General features: G+C 34.5%; 2 protein-coding genes across 10 annotated transcripts in view; both read right to left on the bottom strand.

The window, feature by feature from the left end:
• Nucleotides 1-11,018, bottom strand: part of Nckx30C (solute carrier family 24 member Nckx30C) — a 49,418-nt gene extending 38,400 nt beyond the window's left edge. For 7 of the 9 annotated variants that reach the window (XM_068284824.1, XM_068284820.1, XM_068284823.1 and 4 more), the window contains exons 1-2: nt 10,965-11,018; nt 5,671-7,688 (exon numbers count right to left, since the gene is read on the bottom strand). In XM_068284824.1, coding sequence (XP_068140925.1) covers nt 5,671-6,718 — 1,048 coding nt within the window. In that variant the 5' untranslated portion in view covers nt 6,719-7,688; nt 10,965-11,018. Of the gene's footprint in view, nt 1-5,670; nt 7,689-10,883 lie in introns of all 9 variants that reach the window. The other 2 variants (XM_068284817.1, XM_068284818.1) reach the window with 2 other exon arrangements.
• Nucleotides 11,019-12,478: 1,460 nt separating this feature from the next.
• Cyp4e3 (Cytochrome P450 4e3) lies at nt 12,479-15,421 on the bottom strand. Its single transcript, XM_068284466.1, has 5 exons — nt 15,228-15,421; nt 14,039-14,148; nt 13,634-13,983; nt 13,022-13,572; nt 12,479-12,962 (listed from the first exon to the last, which is right to left on the bottom strand). Exons 1-5 carry the CDS (start codon nt 15,385-15,387, stop codon nt 12,547-12,549), a joined length of 1,587 nt encoding a protein of 528 aa, XP_068140567.1. The 5' UTR covers nt 15,388-15,421; the 3' UTR covers nt 12,479-12,546.
• Nucleotides 15,422-24,383: the final 8,962 nt, after the last annotated feature.

Below are 24,383 nucleotides of genomic sequence, written 5' to 3' on the forward strand. Positions count from 1 at the left end.
TATTTTGTACAAAAATGCAATAGAAAAACCTTAACTTAATGCATATTGAAAAAAAACATATACTTGCTGGAAAACTATACAATTAGAGTAGAGTATGAACCTATATTTTAATCATTTGATCTTCAAATTTCTCAACCAATAAAGAAGAAACCCAACCAAATAAAAACTTTTTCTTGGCTTGTGGCAAAAATAAATGCTCAAGAAGCTGAAAACAAAATGAAATACAAATTAACATCATGGTCCACGTAGAGTCAATTGTTATGTTAATTATGAAAGAAACTATAGCCGATAAATTGAAAATAAAACAAAGGTTTTTGCAGCCAATCAAAGTTATTTTAGAATTGTCTTTTTTTACTTTCTTGAGTTTATATTTTGAGAGCACATTTCATGACAAAACGATTAAATACAAAAGGATTAAGTAAGCCCAAAAAAGGCAATTGATACGAGTTGCCAACATTTGATTTATTTGGACCATTGACAAATTGCAGAACTGCATTAAAATTGATACTTGAAACCAGTTTAATTTGTCTTTATCAGAAATATTATATAAATGTTTTGAACTCAATCCGCCTTTTTGGAAAACAAATAAATTGTATTCCTTTCTGTAAAAACAATGACAAATATTTCCACTTTTTCATTCATTCATTCATTCATTGATTCATTTATGCTTTACAAGTTTGTTCAACTTTTACAATAAATGTAAATTTCGCGTGAACGTGAACTATTTCATTAATACTCGTTTATCTGGGCTGAATTCGAGAAAAAAAACAACTCGTCAGAAGTTGGATGAACGTCTAACAATAAGCTAAAGCTATTTGTGACGTCTTTCGGAAATAGAAAAAAAAAAACCAGATGCAAATGCATATATCCGATAACCGGTTATACAAATCGATCACAAACCCCCGCCAGATATTTGCATGAATCATATACACAGAAACAGGGTGACAATACAAAAAAACAATACAGTAAAACCCAAAAAAAAAACCTCTTTACGATGAATCATATAACTGTTTAAAACAAACACAAAAAAAAAAAAAAAAAGGTTTTAGTATTGGCTAAGAACGAGAAATCACCTAAAAGTGATTTCCTGACTGAGTCAGCTCTTTAAATCGGGGCTTTCAAAGCAAAAAAAAAAAGTGAAAACGAAAATGAAAATGAATTAAAATTAATGTCAGAAAAGGGGCAATTAGTTTGGCCACGAGGAACATGAAGCCAGAAGGCACACAGACATCGGGGCGGGTGAAGAATGTCAATAATTAAAAGGCGGCCAAATGTTGTCATTTTCAGGACCTAACCCTAACAGAAACGACTTCCTGCCCACACACACACACACACCAACACACATACACATACAAACCGAGCACACTAGGCACACACACGAATGAGTTGGTTTCTCGTTTTGGTTTTTAGCATGCAAGTCACACGTCCTTGCCAGGAGTATTTGTTGTTGTTGTTGTTTTTGTTCTTGTTGGCATTTTGATTTATCGATTTAAATTTTTGTGTTTAAGTCAATGTGCGTGCCGGGGTTTTCCTCTTCTCGATATTTTCTTTTTGGCTTTTCTCAATCATTTTTCAAAAAGAATAATACTACTCTACATATGTGTGTGTGTGTGTGTGCATGTACATATGTGTGTTTGTACTTTTTTCTTATTTTTTTTTTTTGGCCGCCTGCCGTTTAGGTCGAGGTCTTTTATATTACATTTTTTTTTTTGTATTTTTTTCAGGGTCTGCTTTCACCCACTCAGAACCCACATACACAGACGAACACACACACACAAATACCCAAACGCACACATAAAGAACGTTGAGAGCTTGAAAACTGTTAACGACGTTTGCGTGTGCCTTCTATACACACTCACACTCACACTCACACATGCTTACATTATAACCCAGATGTGTGTTTTTCGTATGTTTGTGTTGCGCGCTCGCAATTTGGGTCGATGGTAAAATGGAAAAGCCAAAAGCAAAGCAAAAGTAGAAAAAAAAGAAATACGTATACCCAACAACTACAACAACAGCAGCTTTTCCAACAAAGGTCGTTGAAGAGAAGACCAGTGCACATTTATATAAATACACACACAAAAACCTGAACACAAGCTGACTCTGAATTATACGATACGATATATGTATGTATGTGTGTGGGTACCCGCGCGGGTTCTGTCTACATTATTTGGTTTCGTTTCGTATACACTTATACATATATACATATATATATGTTCATATATATTCTCTATTTTTTTCTTGTTGTTGTTCTTCCTTCCTTTTTCTCTACTTTTGCTCTGGTTTCATGTTAATTGCTCGTAGCGTCGCTTGTTCCAGCAATCTGCGTTAATTTTAAAGCTTGATTTACAGACTACAACTACTAGTCCTTGTTACTATAGTTGTCGTTGGTGGTGCTGGTGTTGGTGCTGGTGGTTGTGTTGGTGTAGTTGTTGCTGTACTCTGCTTCGCTGTGGTTGTTATTGCAACTGCAATTTGCGCCCAAAAGCACACAGCACATTTTTTCCGCTGCATGTGTGTCGTGAGCTCCAATTTTTCTTGTTCCCCTTTTTATGGATGTTTGTGTCCATGTGTGTCTGTGTGTGTATGAGGTAAGCGAGGTATGTTTGTGCCGAAAATTGAATAATATAGCACACAGTAAACTTATGTGCTTCACGTACACATGCAGTATATATGCAGGTATCCTCTTATAGAATTGCTTGATTGGGACTCTGGTAAAAGCAAATACTTAGATTAAATCTGTGATAAATTTGTAGGTCCTAAAATGTACTGTGAAATCTAACACAATATCTTCGCTATAGGACTTGCTTCAACAATGTTTTAACTTCTGTTATGACTACCAAAGAGGTAAGAAAACCAATTCTTTGAATGTTTAAAAAGCACTACAGATGATCTTATGGTCTCTTGAAACTAACAGAACCCACTATACAATCTTCTACAAACTAATTTGTCAATTCTTTGATTTTAAGATAAAATAGTTTAGCTTTCGTATGATATGAGGAAATATGGCTAATTGTAATAAATGTACCTTTACCTTTAATATTCTTGTTGAATCTTCTCCTAATTTAGAACCCAAGAACAAGTTTTAAGTGTGTCTTCTTAATGTTGTACTTATTGTTAGTCTGAATTCAGGATGTAGGCAAATGAACCTAATTACTTTTTTACTGGGTTGGCCTGTCTTTTCTATGGTTATGGCGCATAAGGAAATGGCAATGCTTCCCGTTTTCAAAAGAAAGCTAATACTTATTCTATTTCAAACTCAAAGAGATCATTTGAGAGTTATATTGGAATTTTTCAACCTTTTGTGGTACTACAAACATTTTTGAGGTACAAATAAAGTCCATACGAACAATACGTCATGCCAATCCCCATTTTGGTTTGGTTTCTTTTTGTTGGCCAGCTATTTTGGCATATGTGAACTTGTGTGTGTGTGTGTGTGTGCATGGGTATATATGTTTGTAGGTGTCCATTGGACAGACAGGAACACGGCAACAGCAGCCAGAGACAGAGACAGCTCAGTTGAGTCATTAAAATGAGAAATGGCTCTAGGGCCTTAGCACGCCTAAGCAAACAGTGTGCAATGGTTGGGTTTAATTGTTGGCCAAAATGTGAGTGCAACACACACGGGAATCAAACACACATAAACAGCAAAAAAAAAAACGCAAAAAAAAAGAAGGATGAAAAAAACAAAGGTAAAATATGGGTACTCAGAAGCTTGACTTTTGCCTGATGGGGCTGAGAAATGCACATCACACATTTATACAGACTGTAAGGCACTCGTCTGTGTATTTGTGTATCTGTGCGTGTGTGTGTGTAAGTGCACTTTGCACTACCTTCACTTATGGTAGCTTATTTATGTTCCGTCCAATATTACGTATACGCAATTTATGTGCCTTGCGGCCTTTGTGGTTGATCAGACCCAAACTAATTATGTGACAACATTGCTACACAAATTTCTATTAAAACCATAGATTGCAGTTAAACTATGATTTGTTTGCCACATATTAAATTAGAATAATTAAATAATTAGCTAATATTTGATCGAACCAAAATGAACTGCAATATGAAAATTGTATTGCAATTAAATTTTCAATTTTCCAGATAATCTATAAAAGGAGACAGACTCCAAGACGAAATAAGAGCACTCAAATTGGCAAATTGCTCAGATGATTTGCTTCGACAGACTCTGAGATGATTTTGATAATTTATTCAAGAATTTTCAATATTCTCGTATCTTTCACAGTTGTGGACATGTGATGACTCAAGTCGAGATAGATTATGCTTGCTAGACATTCTGATTAAATAAAATATAAGCTTGTTACACTCAATAAAAGTTGTTCAATATTTTTTTTTTTTATCAGAGGAAATGACAATTGTTATTATTATTATAAGGTAATTGTTATTCCTTGTAAAAGATAGTTAGGTTGATAGTTTACAACTATATCCTATACTAACAATACAAATATTATAATCGGTTAGGAATCTTAATTTAACATCAGACACATATCGAGTTAGATAACTTATTTTGGAAGATTATTTGTTTTGAATATTTTGGTTATTGAATTTCTCCAACATGAAAAGATAACAGCAGATATCGTAAAACACAAATATATTAATATATAATTTACTTCATTTAGGTTAAATTATTAATCCTTAGCATTTGACTATCACAAATAAAACATCTCGAAATCCCGAATAGCTAAATTTGTAGGATCAACTTGAGCTCTTCTGAAAAGCTCCAAAAACATCAACAGTCATTTGTATAAGAACTTTTACAGAATATTTCAGTCGAATCCTCGAATTTCGCGTAATATAGAAAACGTTAAGTTAAGAGGGTAAGCCATAATGTTTATCAAAGAGATTTCTGGGTAAAAAAAGGATTAAAAGGCACTGAAAATGTCTTTAATTATCTAATGAAATATAATACTTGGAAATGCAATTTATAAAATTGTTTTTGTTAAAGTAAGGAAAACGTATTTCATAGTGAATTTTGAAGAACTAAAGGATGAAAAATAGCATTGAAGAGCGATTCCGAAAAATGTTATTTATATAAATCAATAATTACACAACGTTGCTAGTAAGAACTAGTAAGACTTTATTACTTTCCTTAACGTTACCCACTTAGCAGACTTTTGCACACCCTATCTATCGCAACGCTTAGGGAAGCAAATTGCTAATTAAAGTATGCGTAATGGAAGAGAAACTTGATTTAATACTATAACTAACTTCTAGACTGTCCTATAACGGATTGAAATTTCAGTAAACTTTTCAGTAACTCAGTTCTTTACAATTTATTGTAATCGAACTCTTTTAAAGGCATATTTGCCCCATTTTATTATCCTTTTCGAATCTAGATTCAAATAGAGCTTCTTACTTCTCGGATTTAAAATTTATTGTTTAGTTCTAATTCTAATTCTATTTCTTGTTTTTTCAAATTCACTATAAAATCACATAAAGAAAATCTTTAAGGACCAACCCAATTGTCTCTCGCTCTCAAAACATATTGAGATTACTTTAAGCCAATCAATGAAAAGTGTTGCCATCACTTGAATTGAAAGTAATTGCGTTTGCCTTTGATACAGCAAAAATATAAATCAAGAACCCTTGTATTGAAGTCCCAATGCTTAGTGATTCATTTACATAAATACAAATGTCATTAGCCTGACTTACCATTGATACCACGTTGATTGGCCATATTATCCTCGTCCGTGCCATGAGCTGCATTCAAATTCATCTCCTCCTCGTCAAACATTTGCTCCTCGGACTGAAAGGGATACATCAATTCGGCATCATCCTCATTCGATGTTTGTTGCGATGGTTCCACTTGATAAGTGGGCGGGGCGCCAACACCACCCCCACCCCCACCGCCAGCTCCACCGGTAACACCAGCAATATTGTTGTGGTTGTTATTACTTGTATTGGGCTGATGTTTGGCTGATTTCGGTTTAGCTGAGTCGACACCAATTTCTTGTGGATTCAATAGGCAAAATATTAAGAAAATGCCTAACATTGCAGGCGGCAGGCAACATCGGCGACGACTACGACGACGAGGACGGCAACAGCAGGATGATGAGGAGTTGGAGTTGGAGTTGGAGGAGGGAGAAGCCGTAGTTTTTGTTGCTGTTGCCTCTGTCGCTGTTGTTGTTCTTATTTGTGTTGTTGTTGTGGCATTTAATGTTAATAATACTAAGCGTTTGAAAATATTTACACTTTGTTTGACAATTAGCATTGCAGTATTCGAAGAGGATTGCTGTTGCGTTTGCTCTGTTGGCTGTTGTTGGTGTGTGTTAGCAGCTAATGTTGCAGCTGGCACTAATTGGCAACACTTTGCATCCTCGATGGTGGATCGTAGACGACCACGTCGTCGACGACTATTGAAATCTATCGTTGTCGATTTGTTAATTATATTTTTGGCCAACATATTGTTCAACTGGCTGTGCGATGTTGTTGTCGATGCAGTTGGCGTTGCCGTTGCCGTTGCCGTTGCCGATGCCATAATGGCCGATGTTGCTGGTGTATCTTTAGCTAAATCGGCTAAACTTTTGTTGTCGTCGTCGTTGTTCTTGTTGTTGCTGTAGTTGTTGACAACAACAACATTCCATAGCTGTTGTTCCTTTTGTTCTGGTTCGAATTGTTTTTGTTGTTGCTGTTGTTCGTTTTGTTGTTGCTGTTGTTCTTGTTGTTGCTCTGGTTTGCTGCATGTTGTTGGCTGCAACATTGGACCCGTTGAAGTGTTTTTGGTGTTGTTGTTGTTGTTGTTGTGGTTGCTGTTGTTTGATCTTGTTTTGTAATTATTATTATAATTATTATTATATTTCTTTGCAAAAAACCGTTTGTTGTCGTTGTACGAGTTTTGTTTTCACTTGGTTGCCGTTGTTGTTGTTGTTGTTGTTGTCGAAGGGTTATTGAGGATTTGAATTAATTTCTTTATCACACAAAAATTTATATATACACTATACATAAATAACAATTAACACTTGAATAGAGTGAGAGACAACATTGCTGTTGTTGTTGCTTTTGTTGTCGACATTAGATGCCGCATTTTTTTTTTGCTTTTTGTATTTAAACTTTTATTGAAATGTATCCTTTATCCTTTATCTTTTTGGGTTCTCGTTTTTTTCGTCTTTAGTCACGGCTTAAAGTGGCCTATACCATTGCGGTTGCCATTGCTGGCGTTGTTGGCCATTTGTGTCAGCACATCAAGCGTGTTTCTGTGTTCTATGTGTAACTGTGTGCGTGTGTCTGTGTGTTGGAAAATTTTTCCCTGAGTAGCTAAAACTGCCAGCAGCAGTTGAAGCAGCAGCAGCAGGAGCAGTAGCAGCAATATCAGTTAGGAGCACCAGCAGGACCACGTTGCTCACTCGTCTAAGGTTAGGCGAGTAGTAAAAAAGTTGCCTCCTTCTAGGCTAGACTTCACATGCAGCATTCTAGACTGGAATGCCGAAGGATAACCATAAAAACGCTGGAAACGCTGCTTTTATGGCGCAAATTGAAAAAGTCACCGCGTGATACACAGACAAACACACACACACACACCGAGAGAGAAAACTAGCGAGTTGGCGTGCTGTGTGTGTGTGTGAGAGAGCGTCAGAGAAATGTTGCTTATCCTTGTTGTAGTTGTTTGGTTGGTTTTTGGCCTGCGCTTGCGTTGCCTTTGTTTACATTTTTGTAGATTTTCGTAGTCAAAACTGTAAAGAGTAAATAAAAATTTCAAAATATAATAAATTATTAATTAATTATGGTAAAATTTATAAGATTTCTTAAGATGGACTTTAAATTAATGAGTTTAGCTTGCGCCGAGCGCTAACTTGCTCTCTTATTCTTATGCTCTTAGTCTTTGAGAGAAATTTCTCTCACTTTTTATAGTTTCTCTTTAGCTGTCTCCCATTCTCCCTCGCTCTTGTTCTCTCTTCTATGGCCGCTTATCTCTAACGCCTTATCGCGTTTTTTTCTTCTTTTGCTTTCATTTTCTCTGGCTTGTTTGTTGTTTTAGCTTACGCTTACAATTTTTACTTTCATTTAGATTTTGGTTTTATATTGTAACTTTGCCTTACTTTGGCTGCCTCCATCCCACTGTCATTCCTTCTCTCTCCTTCGGGTTTTGCCTTGGCTTTCACCTCTCTTTCGTTCTCCCTATTTCTGATGTCCTTCTGTGTGTCGCTCTCAATGTCTGTCTCCTCCTTTTTTTATGGCTCCTGACTCCTGGCTATATGCGGTTATGTTCATTGTTATGCTTTGAGTAGCTCCTGATAATCCTCCCGCTACCTCTACCTCTACCTCTTCCTGTTCCTTACCCCACCCCGGATATCATAGCAGTTTTTTCTGCTTCCTTTTTTTTGTTGTTGTTGTTGTTATTTTTAGCCATAGGCCAAAGTTTAGCCAAGAATTCAACTGTGTGGCATTGTTATTAATTATGTGTTTTTTTCTTCTTTTTTTTTTTGCTTCTTTTTCTGTAACCAAATTGCGTAACATCTCAGTATGCTAACACATTGGTTGTGTGTGTGTGTGTGTTTGTGTGTAAGTATCTGTTGTTTTCATTTGCTTTACATAATTGCATCATAAAATTGATTAAAACTCGACAGGATGACAAACAGGAGGGGTCGGATCGGTCACCTAATACCTTTTCCCTGGCTTGAGACTTGGCTATTTTGGTTACACAGGACGGGCGTCCTAGTGGGTGGGCCATGTGTGTGTGCTGAATTAGGTTTGCCATGTTACATGAGAAGTTTGGCAACTATCTAAGTACGTATTTTAATTAATTAATTTTACAAACTTCTCAACTTTACATGCTAAAAGTTTTCACGCCCCAAATCAAATTTAAATAACGAGAAAACAGTTTATCAAATTCTTGAAAACTTGTGTAGTGCATTTAAAACGCAATGATGAATGAAAACATATGAAAAGTAATGGAAATCGTACACATAGTAAGTGAAAACCATTTGAAGGTCTTCAAATTTCTTGCTAAAATTGTAATAAACAATCATTAGTCTAATATAAAAGAAAAAATTAAAAATATATTAAAAGTTTTTAAATAAAACAAATTGTAAGGGAACTAATTCTAGCAAAAGGATATTCATTGAATGCCTCTTTTATTATTCTGTTTATTTCCTATATATAAACTACTCAAACATTAAGCTCGAGGTAAACAATAATAATGCTATATATCCACATATAGTTTTGGATATATATTTTCAATCATCTGCTTAAGCAATTTAGACGCGGGTTAATACAATTTGTTAAATAACCAAATGCTCAAATTAGTTAGTCCGAAAATGAAAAAGGAAATATTCCAAAAACCTCCTATAAAGTCAAAATTTCTTAAATTACAACTTAATCTAATAAAGCCAACACTTTAGCTCAGATTCGATTATTTATATTTGCAATTTAAAGTTAATGATCACAAGCAACATTTGAAGCAAGGATTAATTTGACAGGAACAAATTGCTACGAAATCCTAAAATATATTTATTTTATTTATTTATAAAAATTTTATTTGAAAATATAAGTTGCAAATGTTTTAAGTTGTTATCTGCTGAACTATCTTTTCTTTTTTATAAAAACAAGCTATCGAATGCTACCAAAATATCAAAAAATAAAATTAAGACACATAAGGATTAAATGTTTTATTTCATATTAGTTTTTAATCCTTTTTTTCAAAAGACTCACGCCTAGTTCAAAAAATTTTATTATTCCTTTTATAAAATTGATTTATTAAGTTATCAAATTGTATTCAAACCTCTGAGCCACTTATACATAGAATTCCCTTAAAAAAAAAAAAAAAAAACATAAATAAATGAAATACAAAATTTTATTAAGGAAAGGATTTGCTTTGCTTGCCCAAAGTGCATATGTTTGTTATATTTTTGGCAAAAATTGTACTTGCTTAGGTTTTTTTAATCTCTTAAAAAGTAAAATTATGAATTTCTTAGTCTTTTTTAATACATGGACAAAATAATAAGAAATTTATCAAAATGTATTTGAATTAGTTGACTTAGCTTTTGTTGCATTTAAGACATTTTAATAAAACTTTAATTAGAGTATTAACTTTGGAATTTTAATTTATGTAATGACACGCTCAAATAATTCGAGCAGGAAACGGAAACATGTTCCACTTTTTCCGCTCTATGGCGGCCCCAAAAAGTATGCAATCTTTTGGGTCTGATCTACCATGGCGAAACATTAAGCTGCAAAAACTTGTTCGCTGTTCCTTGTTATAAAAGTTTCTTTAACTTTCAGGGATAATTATTATATCATTTGCAAGACGAACTTTAAAAAAAGAAACAACAACAATAACAACAAAGAAATTTGTAGCCAAAAAATGGGGCGGTGCCACTTTAACGACTCGTTTTGGGTTTTCTGTCGCACCTCTTGGCCCCTCACTCCCATTCTATGGCTAAGTGTTAAATTTTTGTTCGTCTTAACCAGGCAAAAAGTTTCTTGCAGCAAAAAAAAAAGAAATATATGTATATATATAAAGAAAAGTATGAAGAAAAGAAACGAAAGCGACGTTTTGACCCCTTTATGGAAAAGGCCTCAAGCACGAGAAACACACGTATACTCACACTCATATTATCACACACACACACGCACACACAGGGACACACTCACACACACAGTCCCATAGAAGTCGACCGAAAAAAGTTTTTCCTGCAACCTTTTACCCTCCCTTGCTCCCTTTACTGTGGGTTTTTATTGCTTGATTATATAAAAATTGCCTGTGCCTTGCATTTGACTTGAAATGTTTTAAGCTCCACTTTGTCTACGAAATTTGCTAAGCTTAATATTTTCTTTAAACTGGTTTAATTTGCTTTTAGTGGTTTTGGTTTTTGTATTCCGTTTCCTTTGATTTTATATAAAGCTAAGTTTTCTGCACACACACTCACACTCACACAAACACACAATTAGAGAAATTTTTGCGGAGCAGTTTTTCTTTTCTGCTATTTTGTTTGAACGCTTAAACGAACCGTCCGCTTGTTGGTCCTGCGAGGATGTTGTCAGCGCAGCGCACGAAAACGTTTTGGAGCCTGCCAGCAGGCCATCACGAGTCCTGGGGCCAGCCAGCCAAGCATTAGACGCGAAGCCAATGGAAGGGCCCGATGAAAGACGAACAGCGGAGACGAAGAGACAAAAGAGAGCCGATGTATGCGAATGCGAAGGAATGTGAATTCCAGCTTGATTCCGTTTTAGTTACTTGCACACCATTTTGCACAACTCATCCGTGTAGAAGGAGTTCAACCTACTCTCATTTCTCGCTTCAATGGAAAGACCTAGCCTTTGTTGTTTTAATTTATAATTAATTAATTTATTATATGGCATATATTTACATTAGCGCAATGCAAACATTTCTCTAGAGAAAGTAAAAAAGACAGAGAGAGAGAGGTAGAGAGAGGTTCGTTTAGATGTTTGCTTGAGTGCGTGTATTTTCAGCCAACTTCCAGTTTATAGCATACTTTTCGGGGCATCACTGAGAGAGAGAGTCTCTCTTTCGTTATATCTCTCTCCCAGGTAGTCCAGTCGCAAACAAACAGCAAAAGGAAAAGTCAGAAAAAAACTTTTCTGCATGACGAACCCACACTCGCAAACACACACACATACACTTATTCAGACACAACACACTGACACACACACACATATATACACACTCATTTACAACACTCGCTCGTAACACTCATACACACACATACTCCACGCACAATTGTATTTTGATTATGCCCGGTTTGGTACGCCGCATAGCTCAGATATTTCTACGCACAACAATGCCACGGTTTTCGCCGTTTTGTCCTCAACCTCCTTCCCCTTGCCCCTTCCCCCCATTACCATGCCACCGCATCCCACCCATCCCACTAGCCACATTGATAGCACACTTTCTCCTTCTTTTATATCCCACCAGTTTTTGCCATATTAAATATTTATAGAAACAAAAAAGCGAGAAATACAATATATATACATACATATATGCTTAACAAATAACAGATATATATAGGTATGTATGTATATGTATGAGAAACAACAAAAACTTTGAATAGACTATATATACTTTAGAAATTTATATGTCCAAATTTGACCTTTACATGTGGAAAAAAAGCAATATCAATGTCATTTCAATATGACGATAAACTTAATTAGAAATGGTTTGCAAGCCATCACACAGAATGGATTCAATCCCCATGCTAGTACATCTAATACTATCCATAGTCAATTCCTTGAAATCAATAGACAATCACGAATTACTTTAATCAGTCTCTAGTCAGTAGTCTACATCGTTTTCAAAAGATTTCCTATGAGAGTTTTGGCAGAGAAACGGCTCGTCATGACTGCTGAGTTAGAGAACGAGTGCAGGTTGAACAAAATCTCCGCTCGATTATTCCAAAACAAGGCCAAGTTGGCAGTTATCTAAACTGGTTATTGGTAAATAACTACATAAATGGATACTAATTGATAGATAGTGAGATATCCGAAAAGATAAGCTTTGGTTAAGTTAAGTTTTAAGTAAAATATTTCTCAATTTTTCAGATCTTTTTATTAGGTGGTAAATAAGTATGAAATTTAATGTCTCTCCTTAAGTCTCAAATGCAAACCATTCTCAGATTTGAGTGTTAAAACAGCTGACAGAATGGGATCATATTTATGGCGATTTGCCTCACGTTTCTGTCGTTCACCATGCGGTAGACCTAAGTATGTATTCAGATAGCCATCCTTCGACTCAAGTTCTGCAACGGCTGGCAGAACTTTGAATGTACGTATTACTTTTGAGATGGCTGTTTTAATTTCCAAAAGAGCAAACTTTTGTCCAATACAATTTCGGGGACCAGCACTAAAGGGAACATATTCAAATGGTCCTGGTTTCTCCTCTTCAAAACGTTCAGGTCTGAAAAGATGAGGTTCCTTAAAAACGCGATCATTATAGCCCAACAAAACGATGGCTACATTCAAGGTGGTATGTTTGGGTACAAGAGTGCCATCTGCAACAAAAAACAATAAATGTTAGAGATCTAAATTCAGTTTTACCTGGATGACTTACTTATCATGTACTCCTTATCGGTAAAGCGGCCAATTATGGGAACACTGGGATAGACACGTTGGGCTTCCCTAATGAACAGATCTAGATATTTCATTTGATTGATTTCCTTATAAGTGGCATCACGTTGCATATCATCGCCCATAATCTGACATTGTTCCTCATACAGTTTTTGCTGAATATCCTGATGTCTAGAGAGTAGATAACCAGCAAATGCTACACCTGAAGTGGTTGTATCATGACCTTCGAACATAAATGTCGAGACCTCCTCATAGATTTCCTGCTGATTTAATGGTCGTCCATCTATGGTTGATGATAAAAGAGTATCAAGGAAAGCCATTTTCTTCCTGCTCATCGAAAGATCATCTGTTTGCTGTCCGGCTTGTGAGCCAGCATTACGTAGACTTTGTATACGCTTCTCTATAATATCGTATGTGAAATTCTGCAGTGTATTGAGTGTTTTCTGATAGACAGCATATTCTGGTAGACAGGAGTAAATCGTATGCGAACGCTTAAAAGGATGAAAAGCCCGCATATTGGTCATATAGCACATACTTGTAAAGAAAAAAAAGAATATTCAAAATTTAGAAAACTAGAAAGCTAATTGCAACTTACTCTTTAAAAGCCTGTACGATATTCGAATCGCGTTCTTCCATGGCATTTATGGATACACCCATGGCCGTGTCACATATAACATCCAAAGTCAGATAATGGGCTTGATCTTGAAAATCGAATATTGAATCATTGGCAGCCGCTTTCTTCAGTTGTTCAATAAATTTCGTTGAATTCTCATTCATCACTTGATGGAAATCTTGTAGGATATTGAAATGGAATGAAGGAGTTATCATCTTACGATGCTTATGCCATTTGATGCCATGGCTCGTCAGTAGACCGAAACCTAGCCATGGTTTCAATAACTGATACACTGAAGACTTTTGAATCAACTCTTGGCTATTCAAAATGTACTGCAATTGACCAAGATAAAATTAAGTTGAAAGTTATTTCATATTTTTAGCTTACCTCCAAATGTTTGGGATTTGTGACAATTATCCCACAATTATAGCCAATCCAATAGGCATAATTATCCTTGCCATAATCAATCCACCATTCAAAGAATTTCTCGAGAATTTCTACTCAAGCAAAGTAATTAATTATTATAGGAAAGAAATATAATTTTCATTTTGCTAACCTACTGGAGTTTTGCCCAATTTGTGGGCATTTCCCAAAACTGGCACAGTAGGTGCCAACACTAAGTTCAAAGTACAAAATGATCAGAGCCGGCAAAGCCAGTAAACAAAACAAGACAAACCACATTTCTTTGTTTTTTTTTCTATCTCGACACAACCGTCTACGGCGACAAGACAATTGTGAATGAGCTGAGGTATCTCTTTTTGGCTTAAATACAACATCAAACAGATTAAAGTCCATTGATAATAAGAGAGAATGTTTCCCCTTTAGAACAAGACCAAAGTCTATAACTGTTTGCTTTAGATTGTAGATGCAATTGGGTGTATAAGCAAAAAAAAATATGGTCCGACATATTTGTAACTAATTTCGCTTTATATTTTATTTATTTCATCAGAATTTCGTTAAAATAAATTCCTATGGAGCCAGAAAGTATGCTATACATTATAAGGAGCGTTAGCGAAACTTTTTGTTCTTTGAGAACAGTTCATAAAGGAAGCTAAGTCTAGTTAAATAAAAAACTTCTGGCAATTTGATAAAAAGTTTTTCTCAGATCAAAAAATAGATCAATTGTCAATGTATCAATCCTTTTATGCTACTTTACTTAAATAAATGTCTGATTGGTGAATATTATAATACAAATTTCATCAAAAATGTATACTTTGCACTGAGATAGAGAAAATCAATATTAAAATTCTGTTTGTAAACAATCCACAGCTAATTATCATTCACTCAACCTGTTTTTTGTTTTTCCTCATAGCACTTTGTGCCGTGACATGCATTTTTTTTGCCATTGGCAGCAAATTGGAAAACTTTGAGTCAAAGTTCATGTTGACGAGCCCCTCGATTTGATTTGATTCAGTTTAATCATTAATTGACGAATCGTCAGCATTGGCTGCTATCAGCTCAGTCTAGAGTCTAGACAACAAGAGTCCAAATATTATCTGACGAGCCCCCCTTTTCGACCGTTTACATATTTATGTACTTTAATGACTATTAATAACAATTGTAAACATTATCTCACCTGTTGGTGTATTGCCTATGCGATGGGCATTACCAAAAACTGGCACAGTTGGTGGGCCATTAAACTTTTTAAGGATCCGCCTTCTCTTATAAACACTAAGTTCAAAGTACAAAACCACAAAGGCGGGTAATATTAGAACAATGAAAAGCAAAAACCACATTTTAACTTTATTTTAATAATCGATTTCACATCAAATGTCTGCTCTCCGTGACTAGAAAATCGTATATGCGACAAAATGTACAGTCGACTAGGGCCTTAAATAGAAATCGGAGATCAGATTGTAGATGACTAAAATGAAAATTAAAAGTAAATGAATTTTTCATACTCTAGCTTTGTTTGTGAATTTATAGAAAGCTAAATAATATGGACTAAAATTTAATTATATTGTTTACAGGTGTATTACTTAAATGTAGATTTATTCGAAGTTAAAAAAAAAAGTTACAAAAACACTTTCTTATTTTTTACTACATATAAGATTGATTGATAGATTGATTTACATAAAAAATAAGATTAAGTCTTGTAATCCATAAACACTTTAGACAATTTGATAAAATAAAATAGTCAAGTTATTTAAAAAATTTGAATCAAATAAAATTTGAAACTTAATTTTAAGCTTGAAACGTATGAAGTTGAAAATGAAATTGAAAATATTTAAAAAAAGAAAGCCAATAAAAAAACTCTTTAAGTCGTTAAACAATTGTTTAGGTTTAAGATTGCTACTTTCGATACCTAAAAAATTCAAGATATAGCAACAAACTCTTGAGACACCAAGTCGTAGAAAAACCTTTCATAGAGAGGTTTTAAATATATAAAAAAAGAGCATTTTTAATTCGTTTTAACCCCATGCCTTTAAAAGACAACATTTCTTCTTTTTCGTTTTGTTTGATTTCTTGTTTTATGAACCTGCACGAGACTGTCTGGCAAATGTAGGTGGACTTTGCACCTGTTTTTACTTTATTTTATCTGTAGACAATGCCAGACAATATATTTATGTATATATGTATTAACCACGATGGACACATGTTGTTAGTGTATAATTTCATATCAGTAGCAAGCAAAGGGGCTCGCCAACATTACGGATTAGCTGGGATGATGACCCATAAACAGATTTAGTAATCATAAGCACATAAAATTATAACCAAAAACAAAATCCATTTAACTGTTAGATCTAAAGCAGAAAAACGGAAGCATGAGAAGAGTTAGCTAAAGCATACAAAATTTATTCTAAATAAACAATAATATTTTAAGCAATTTTTATTCGCTTTTATTTTGTTGAAATGTGAACTTATATGTATGTACATTAATATTGCAAACATTGTTGATTGACACTTTTAAATTATTTATATTCAACAATAAACGAAATGCAGTTTGTTTGGTTAATTAATTATTTACGAATATTTATCTATACAAAGTCATTTTGAAATACAAATACATGTGTATTCTATATGTAAATCGCATAAAATGTTTAAATGTAAAATATTGCATACTCTTAGGCAAACATTTCATTTCAAAAAAGTTTTGCTATAAAATTTTATTGCCTTTCGGGAGACATAAATTAGCCTAGAAAATGTGAAATTATTTAACTTTTCTATGAAATGTTATTGCTGCTTTAATTGTTTAGTTTTATTATGACATTTGTTAAATTAAAATTTCCGATGACATTTTTTTTTGTTGTTAAGTATACATATTTAAAATCTGTCAGGAAAACATTGCATTAGCAAAAGCCGCAGAAGGGTTCATCGGGTGGGTCTTCAATCATTATCTGCTGAGACCGAGGTGACTAGCCCTATCAGTTAGGATCAGGCCTGAAACGTAGATCGACCTGGCCTTGATGTGAGCCTTCCAATTAAGTCTTCGGTCAAGAGTTAAGCCAAGATACTTCACCTTGTCTGCTGTGTGTAAAGGGGTCCCATGTAGGCTGACCAGTGGGCAGTCATTCCTGCGTGTAGCAAACGAGATGTGAGAGGATGTTGTTGTGTTTACGGCAATGTTCCACCTAATCAGCCAAAGTTTAATCTTATACAGCAGACAATATTTCAAAGTAGATTTATTAGTAAGAGGGTTGAAAATTGTTGGATGGAACTTTTTAACTTAAAATTAGGCCATGGAACAAATTGTCACATACAACTTATAGCTTGACCTTTATTTCAGATATTTTCGATTTTTTAATGCCTCAAACCAAATGCTAAATGAAACTCGCACAAACTAAGAATCATATATTGAACATACATAAAATGCTTTGACTTAAAGCAAAGCCTACTTTAAGGCTAAAATGTGAATGGAAATTGAAGAATTTATTGGCTTTATCTAAACCATAAATTTAGTTTAAATGGATTGAATTAAATAAATTTTGATAATCAATTTCAGATATATGAGATTTTGAAGCACACGAAATAAATATGTTTGTGTCATTCAGTCAAATGGCAGAAAATTTAATGCAAATTAAACTTAATATTACATACATCTGCATGAAATGCATATTTTATGCACCGATTTGCCAAATGGTCAAAGAACAAACAACTCAATTTAAATTAAATTTAATAACTCATTTGTCTGAAATGGTTATTCATTTAAGATGACTCTAATTTATTTGCCATAATCTCCGTAATTTTTCTATTTCAATTTAAAGAGTAAAATATGCAAAAACAAACATATTATTTCCCATTGTTTGCATAACTTTGCGAGTTAAATGAAAAAAAGAAAAAGAAAAATTATTTCTTAGGCTTCTGCTTCTAATAGGCATTTTATATCATTTATTTTATGCACAGTCTCATAATAAAAATGCCAAAATATATCATTTGTAATTATAATTGGTGGGCATGAGGCTAAGAATAGGAAAGAAAAAAAAAGAAAACCCCAAAGAGAAAAGAAACAAAAACCGAAAGAATCTGCCTGCACTTGTCAGGCTAAAATGGCAAATGATAAAGATATGAAGGCTCAGTTTCAGGCACAGCAAAACAAATGATTCAAGTCAGCTGTGTCCACATATAACAAAAGAGTTACATAACAATAGATGGATGTATGTATATGCCCATCTCCCCACCCAAATCCAATCCCTTCTCAATAGCAGAGAAGGCTGAATGCTTAATAAAGCATATAATATGAGTATTAATCAAATGTGGCGCATTGACTTTTCATTTGCCGTATGGATGTGTATATGTTTGGTGATGCTGGAGCTAAAAGAATAAGAAATAAGTAGAAATGTAAGAGGAGGGAATAGGGATTGGAGTGCAGAGAGTGAAAGGGACGGAACTACAATAAATCACAAGTGGGTAAAAGTTTTTCGCTTTTATGCCATTTGTTTCGGTAATTCGCTTGACAACTCAATGCTGTTTAATGCCCAAACTTATAACTGGCGAAAAATTTTAATGAATGACGTCGTCATCATCATAAGCAACATAAGCATCATCATCATCATCGTCATCATCATTGCCAGTTGGCAAGGACTCAGCCTTTTAGCCAAGGCCGAATACGAATGAAGAGCTGGAGGGTTAAACAATTTCAATGAACTTTGATAAATCGCTGTGTGGCAAGTCGAGGGCATTTCGGAATACAGTTCGGCATTCTACTTGGCTGAACTTCCTATTTCCTATTAGCCATTTGCCCATTTTGCTGATTTTTATTTTTAGTCACCCTCTACCACCAAATCGCCAAAATATTTCTCATTCTCTCTCTCTCTCTCTCTCTCTTATTCCCCCCCATCATCATCATCGTCTCTTGATATGCCAAGCGGGGCTAATGTTCAGTGATTATGTAAATTGTTTTTCTCATTCATAGCCATTACAACAGCTTCCTATGATTAGACTAATATTTTTAGGCATCGATTGAGTTCTATTAAAAGTTGACTTTTATTTCACTTTTTTCGCTCTTAGTCTTTACTAGGATTATATGGGACATTCTGTTTTTATCCCAAATTGATTGACAAAAATAAAAACGTAACTTAAACAATAATCTAAATGAACTTTTAGACCATTTATGAGGCAAATTTATTGGCAAGACAAATTTTCAAATCATTTTTGAATAATTTGTTTCATTTTTTTCAAACTTTTTCTAGTAATCTTTTGCACTTCTTTAATTTTAAATTAGTTTAGATTAAACCCAAAAAATGTGTAAACCTCGCCCAGGGCTATGACTATTCATTGTATTCATCATGTTGGACAAATGAAATGTCTGTCTGTATGTGGTCTTAGTTCTATACCCCTAACAGCAGGGGAACAAACTGTCTGGCTTTTATAATAACATTTATTTAAATTAGAGAATTATTCCCCAAAGAACAAAAAAAAAAAAAAAAAGAAGAGAAAGAAAAGTGGGCTTTGTTCTTTTTTATGTCAATCTTTTTTTGTTTATTAGCAACCATAAGAGACCCAAGAAAACCACACAAATCCTTGGCTTAAAGCAAACAGTTAAAAACAAAGAAAAAAGCACAGAGTAATGCAAAATGATAGTCATACAATTAGCCAAGGTCTGACTGTCTGCCATGTTTAATGCATTTCGCCCTAAAAAAAAAAAAAAAATGGTAAGAAAAACAACAACGGGAAAAGACAAGAAAAGGAATTAAAAAGAAGTAAACATTGCGCATACGCCACGGTGTGCGCACGCAATCCTGCATAAAATGTTTAGCACACGTTTTAAGATATATACACACAATCACACACACACACACATACAGACAAACAAAGATAGCGTAATAGATGAAGATGTGAAAGAAAACCGCGTTTACTGGCCACTTAAAGAAGAAGAACTCCCATGAGCAAAACCATGGAAAGTCCCTTCCCCAAGGGGATCACAAGAACTATGCAAAAGGCTAAAAACACAAATACTTAGGGCAAACCCTTTCTGTCTCTTTCCTCTCTCCCACTCTCTCTCTCTCATACTGTATGGCTCGCTCTTGCCATCGACCATAAAAAGCTATATAGAATGTTGCAATCAGTTAATTTAAGTGCAGGCCAGGCCAAGAGCAGCAGCAGCAGCAGCAACCAAAAACAAAAAACAAAAAGAAAAGAAAAATGGAAATTTCAATGTGCATATATAAACAAACACGCACAGAAAGCGAAACTTGGGTAAGATTGCCTCAGGCTCATATATACACACAAACACACACACACATACACATAGGGGCACACTCACACACCCACATATACAGGCACACAGGCACAAGTGGCTACTAATGCAAATAATTTACATGTAGGCAAAATGTGGGTGGCAACGTCAGCACCGAGGCAGACAAAGAGGCGAAATGTCGTCAACAAACACATACAAAAAAAAAATAAGAAAAAGAAAAATAAGGAAAGAAGAAGAAAAAGAAAGAAAGAAATAATAATAAAATAAAAGAATAGCAAGCAAGAAAGAGAAAGGGAGAGAGAGACAGAGAGAAAGCGAACGAAGGCAAGTGTGAGAGGAGGTGGTGAGAAGAAAGAAATGTAAAAGGACATTATGCGTCTTTTCACATTTGAGAAAAGGACAAATTTGTAAGGACAAGTGTAAGTGAAGGAAGCGGTAACAAACACAAACACACAAACGTACACACACACACACACACACACACATACTACAAGCAAAAACAAAGACAAATACAAAACGTGTAGATGTATATTATATAGAAAATATTTAGAGGTCCTTATTCTTTAAGATGTTGTGTCGAGGGAAAATCAATGCGTTTCGGCCACGTGAGAAATCAAACATAAAAATTGCAATCAAATAAATCAATAATTCAATTGAATTACTCTAAAGAAATCCTGTCAATGGCCAGTTGACATTAAGAGCCCAAAGCAAACAGCAGGCAGACCAATTCCGTGGAATTTTGGTTAACTTAATAAATTATAAGTTAAACTTTTACTTATAAGATTAAAAATGCTCAGAAATGGAAACTCTGCCGGTTTTTATCTGAATTCGGCAGAGGCTTTATTTTCACCTTCTCTCTAATCTTGGCTTAAATGAAACGCTTTGCGCTTATTTTAGTTAAGGTTCGCCAAAAGAGATGTTGAGAGGTTTCTAAAATGTAGACATTTTTTAGTTTGCTTCCTATCATTTACCAAAACCGAGTCCTTTGCCCGATTAGGATGAATCAGCTTACAAGTAAAACTTTGTAAATTTTCATTGGGATTATTTTCAAAGAGATAAATTTTGTAAGGGCTTTTAAAATGTTAGTTCTTAGATAGCTAATATAACAATGATTATTCCTTTTGATAGAAGAAACACAAATAAGAAAGTAGAAAGACTAAGGAGATCAACACATAAATATGTCCTTTTTCGGGGTGATTTGAATTCAAAATGAATTAGGCACATAAAAGTACTCAAATACATGTACTTTGAGAGTGTTTACTACGCATAGTACAACCAAGCTAAAACCAAACAATTCACTTTTCAGCCTACAAGTATGCAATATTTATTCACTTAAACTAGAGTGTCAATGGTCAAATCGTCACACATATGCATAAAGAACAGACACTTTTAAACAGAAATAAAAATAGCGAGATCAAAACCGAAATCTGGTGGGGAGACAAAGAAAAAAAAAACAAAAACCAAAATGGAAAAACGGAAAAACAACTGACAGAGTTTTTCACAATATTCGCGGCAAATCGCGGACCACGATGGCAAGCAATAGCAAGATGGCATGGTGGCGTCGGCGTTGGCGCGTGGAGGTAATTGAAGTGACGTTTATGAATGTCATCCGTCAAGCACTCAAGGACATTTACATACACACACTCACTCACACACACACACACGCAAGCTCACCATTGACACAGAGGGACACGCGTGGGGCGTTTGGTGGCTTGACAGATGCGCGCTTACACAGATTTTTTTGCTGTTTTGTATGTGTGCGTGTGCTTGTGTGTGTATAGACCAATATTCATACACAAACACACACCAATACAGAGAAAAACACAAGTCACATGGCGCATACGCCGCTTTTGTCCTTTCTGAAAGATGTGTGCGTGTGTGTGTGTCCCTGTGTGTGTGTGTGTATGTGTGTGTATGAAACAATTTAAAAATAAATACGAGAAACTAGCGCAGAAAGTGGCGGCTTCGGCAACGTCGTCTATCGCTGAGCTCGGGTAGAAGGAGCCAACAGAAAATACACTATATATACGAGGGCTGAGTGATAGATTGAAAGTAAGTCGCTAGTTGAAGTCCACGCTTACTGAGTAGAGGGATCATCATCATTATTATCATCATCATACATACATACACACATACATACATATGCGGACATCCGTATGTATATTGTATAAGAAAATTCAACAAAACAAATGTTTGCTGAAATAAATTGGCAAACACTTTTCTCTATATTCGTATGAGACAAATGTATGTATGTATGTGTGTATGTATATGTTGTCTGTCATATATCATTGTCGCCAGGGTTTTTGTGTGCCGATGACATGTTAAAAGCTGGCAGTTGACGCGATATCAAACATTTAATTCATTTCTTAAATGAACCGAATAAATATTATCTAATGTTGCTTCCGAAAGCAAATGTTTATCCCATCTTGTCAGATTAGAATCGACATATATCTCAAAGTATTAAGTCCAGCTTCTACATATCTGTATTCAATTTATTCAATTAAAAACATTTACTTCAGAAAATGTATTTAACGGCCCCAACAAGAGATGCATAACTTTTCCCCCATTTTCGAAATTTCAGTTGACCAGTTCGAGTTTCATAAAGTGTACCTACAGTACAGTCGGTAAAGAGTACCCTAATGTAATCTGATTTTATTCAAAAATGCTTTATTCAACGGGAAACTCTATTCACTTTTATTCGTTGTCCAAGAAACATCACCGTAAAAAAAAAACTACAAAAATCAATGGGATTCTGGTGTGAAATTTATTTAAGATTCATTGTATATTAAAGTCTTTCTAAGGACTTAGGTAAATACCAATACCATACCAACATATGTATTGTAAATTTTTATAAATTTGGATGTCTATATTTGACCGACATTCCAATTCACATAAGAAAAAGAAACAGCTCAAGCTATGTTAACTCAAATTTCCTTGTACCAACTTAATACTATGAGCATCTCCCAACAAATATATATAAAAATATATACTGAAAATGATATATGTGCGTCTAAGCCCTTAAATAACTTTCGTTTGCATTTAGCATTCATTATTACATTGTTTTTACCGTAACATATTTATTTATGTGTATCATGCAGATCTTAAAATGGAAAGCCACTAACGAATTTTTTTTTTAGAAGTTTATCAGGAGAAGTCCAACATATTTCCTGTAACTCCTCTAATAGGCTGATTCGTTTAAATTGTTTATATATATACATATATTTATTATAAGTATGTATGAATTTATTCTCGTTCAACCCAGACTGACTCGACGCTGTCTCGTACTTCGCTTTCATTTAGAGACGAGCATGTTCTCTCTCAGAGAGAGTGGGTACTACCGTCTTAAGTGAGCAAGCCTGCCACACTCCGCAATTGGGTTTCGAAGTTTCCAAATACGCAGCTTACTATTCAATACCGGATTAAGCCATAGCTTGCCAGTATCAATCTAAATATAAGTTTTCGGGTTCATAAGGCAAATTTGAAGATCGGAGATGACATTTCTCTAACTGCAAAATAAAGACAACAAAAATGTACTGAATTAGAGCTTCATGTAATTAAGTGTTATTGAAATACTTTGCTGTTTACTAGCTTTTTTGCGTCTGTGTATTAGCGTGTTTTCGATTCCAATTTAAATGAGATATAAAGGCAAGATCACGAGGTCTTCTGGTCTCTCAGACATACCAACCTCCAACGATTGATCTGCTGGACAAAAGAGGGAACTACAGTAGTCTAAACACCCATCTCTTTCCCCCATACCTCTAACCTACGACTACTCTCTTTTTTATTTCCACTTTACTAAATAAATGTAATAAATAAATTTCATATCATTCAAACTTTCTTTAGTACAAGAGTGTTTATAAGAAAAATATTAAATTAATCCAGCTCAATCTATAAGTTAGCATTAATTTTGTTGTGGTGTTGATATAAACTGATAATCAGTAGTTTGGATTGTAGATCAAATGCGGCTAAAGGTAAATTTAAAGTGGACTTCTCTATTTTAACATTAATTGTACTCTAAATCAAGTCCACTTAAAACGTAATTAAAAATGCATTAATACTAAAGTATGGAAATTAATGAAAACTAATTAACGTTCA

This window comes from Drosophila tropicalis, unplaced genomic scaffold (assembly GCF_018151085.1).
Source record: "Drosophila tropicalis isolate 14030-0801.00 unplaced genomic scaffold, ASM1815108v1 contig_393, whole genome shotgun sequence".
NCBI classification, from domain to species: Eukaryota; Metazoa; Arthropoda; class Insecta; order Diptera; family Drosophilidae; genus Drosophila; species Drosophila tropicalis.

Bases quoted from the DNA above. Each gene is read 5' to 3' on its own strand.
- Cyp4e3 (XM_068284466.1), bottom strand. From the start codon at position 15,387: ATGTGGTTTTTGCTTTTCATTGTTCTAATATTACCCGCCTTTGTGGTT. The intron at 14,149-15,227 runs GTGAGATAATGT...TTGCTTGAGTAG, and splicing joins CATAGGCAATACACCAACAG to AAATTCTCGAGAAATTCTTT. The intron at 12,963-13,021 runs GTAAGTCATCCA...TTTTTGTTGCAG, and splicing joins CGATAAGGAGTACATGATAA to ATGGCACTCTTGTACCCAAA.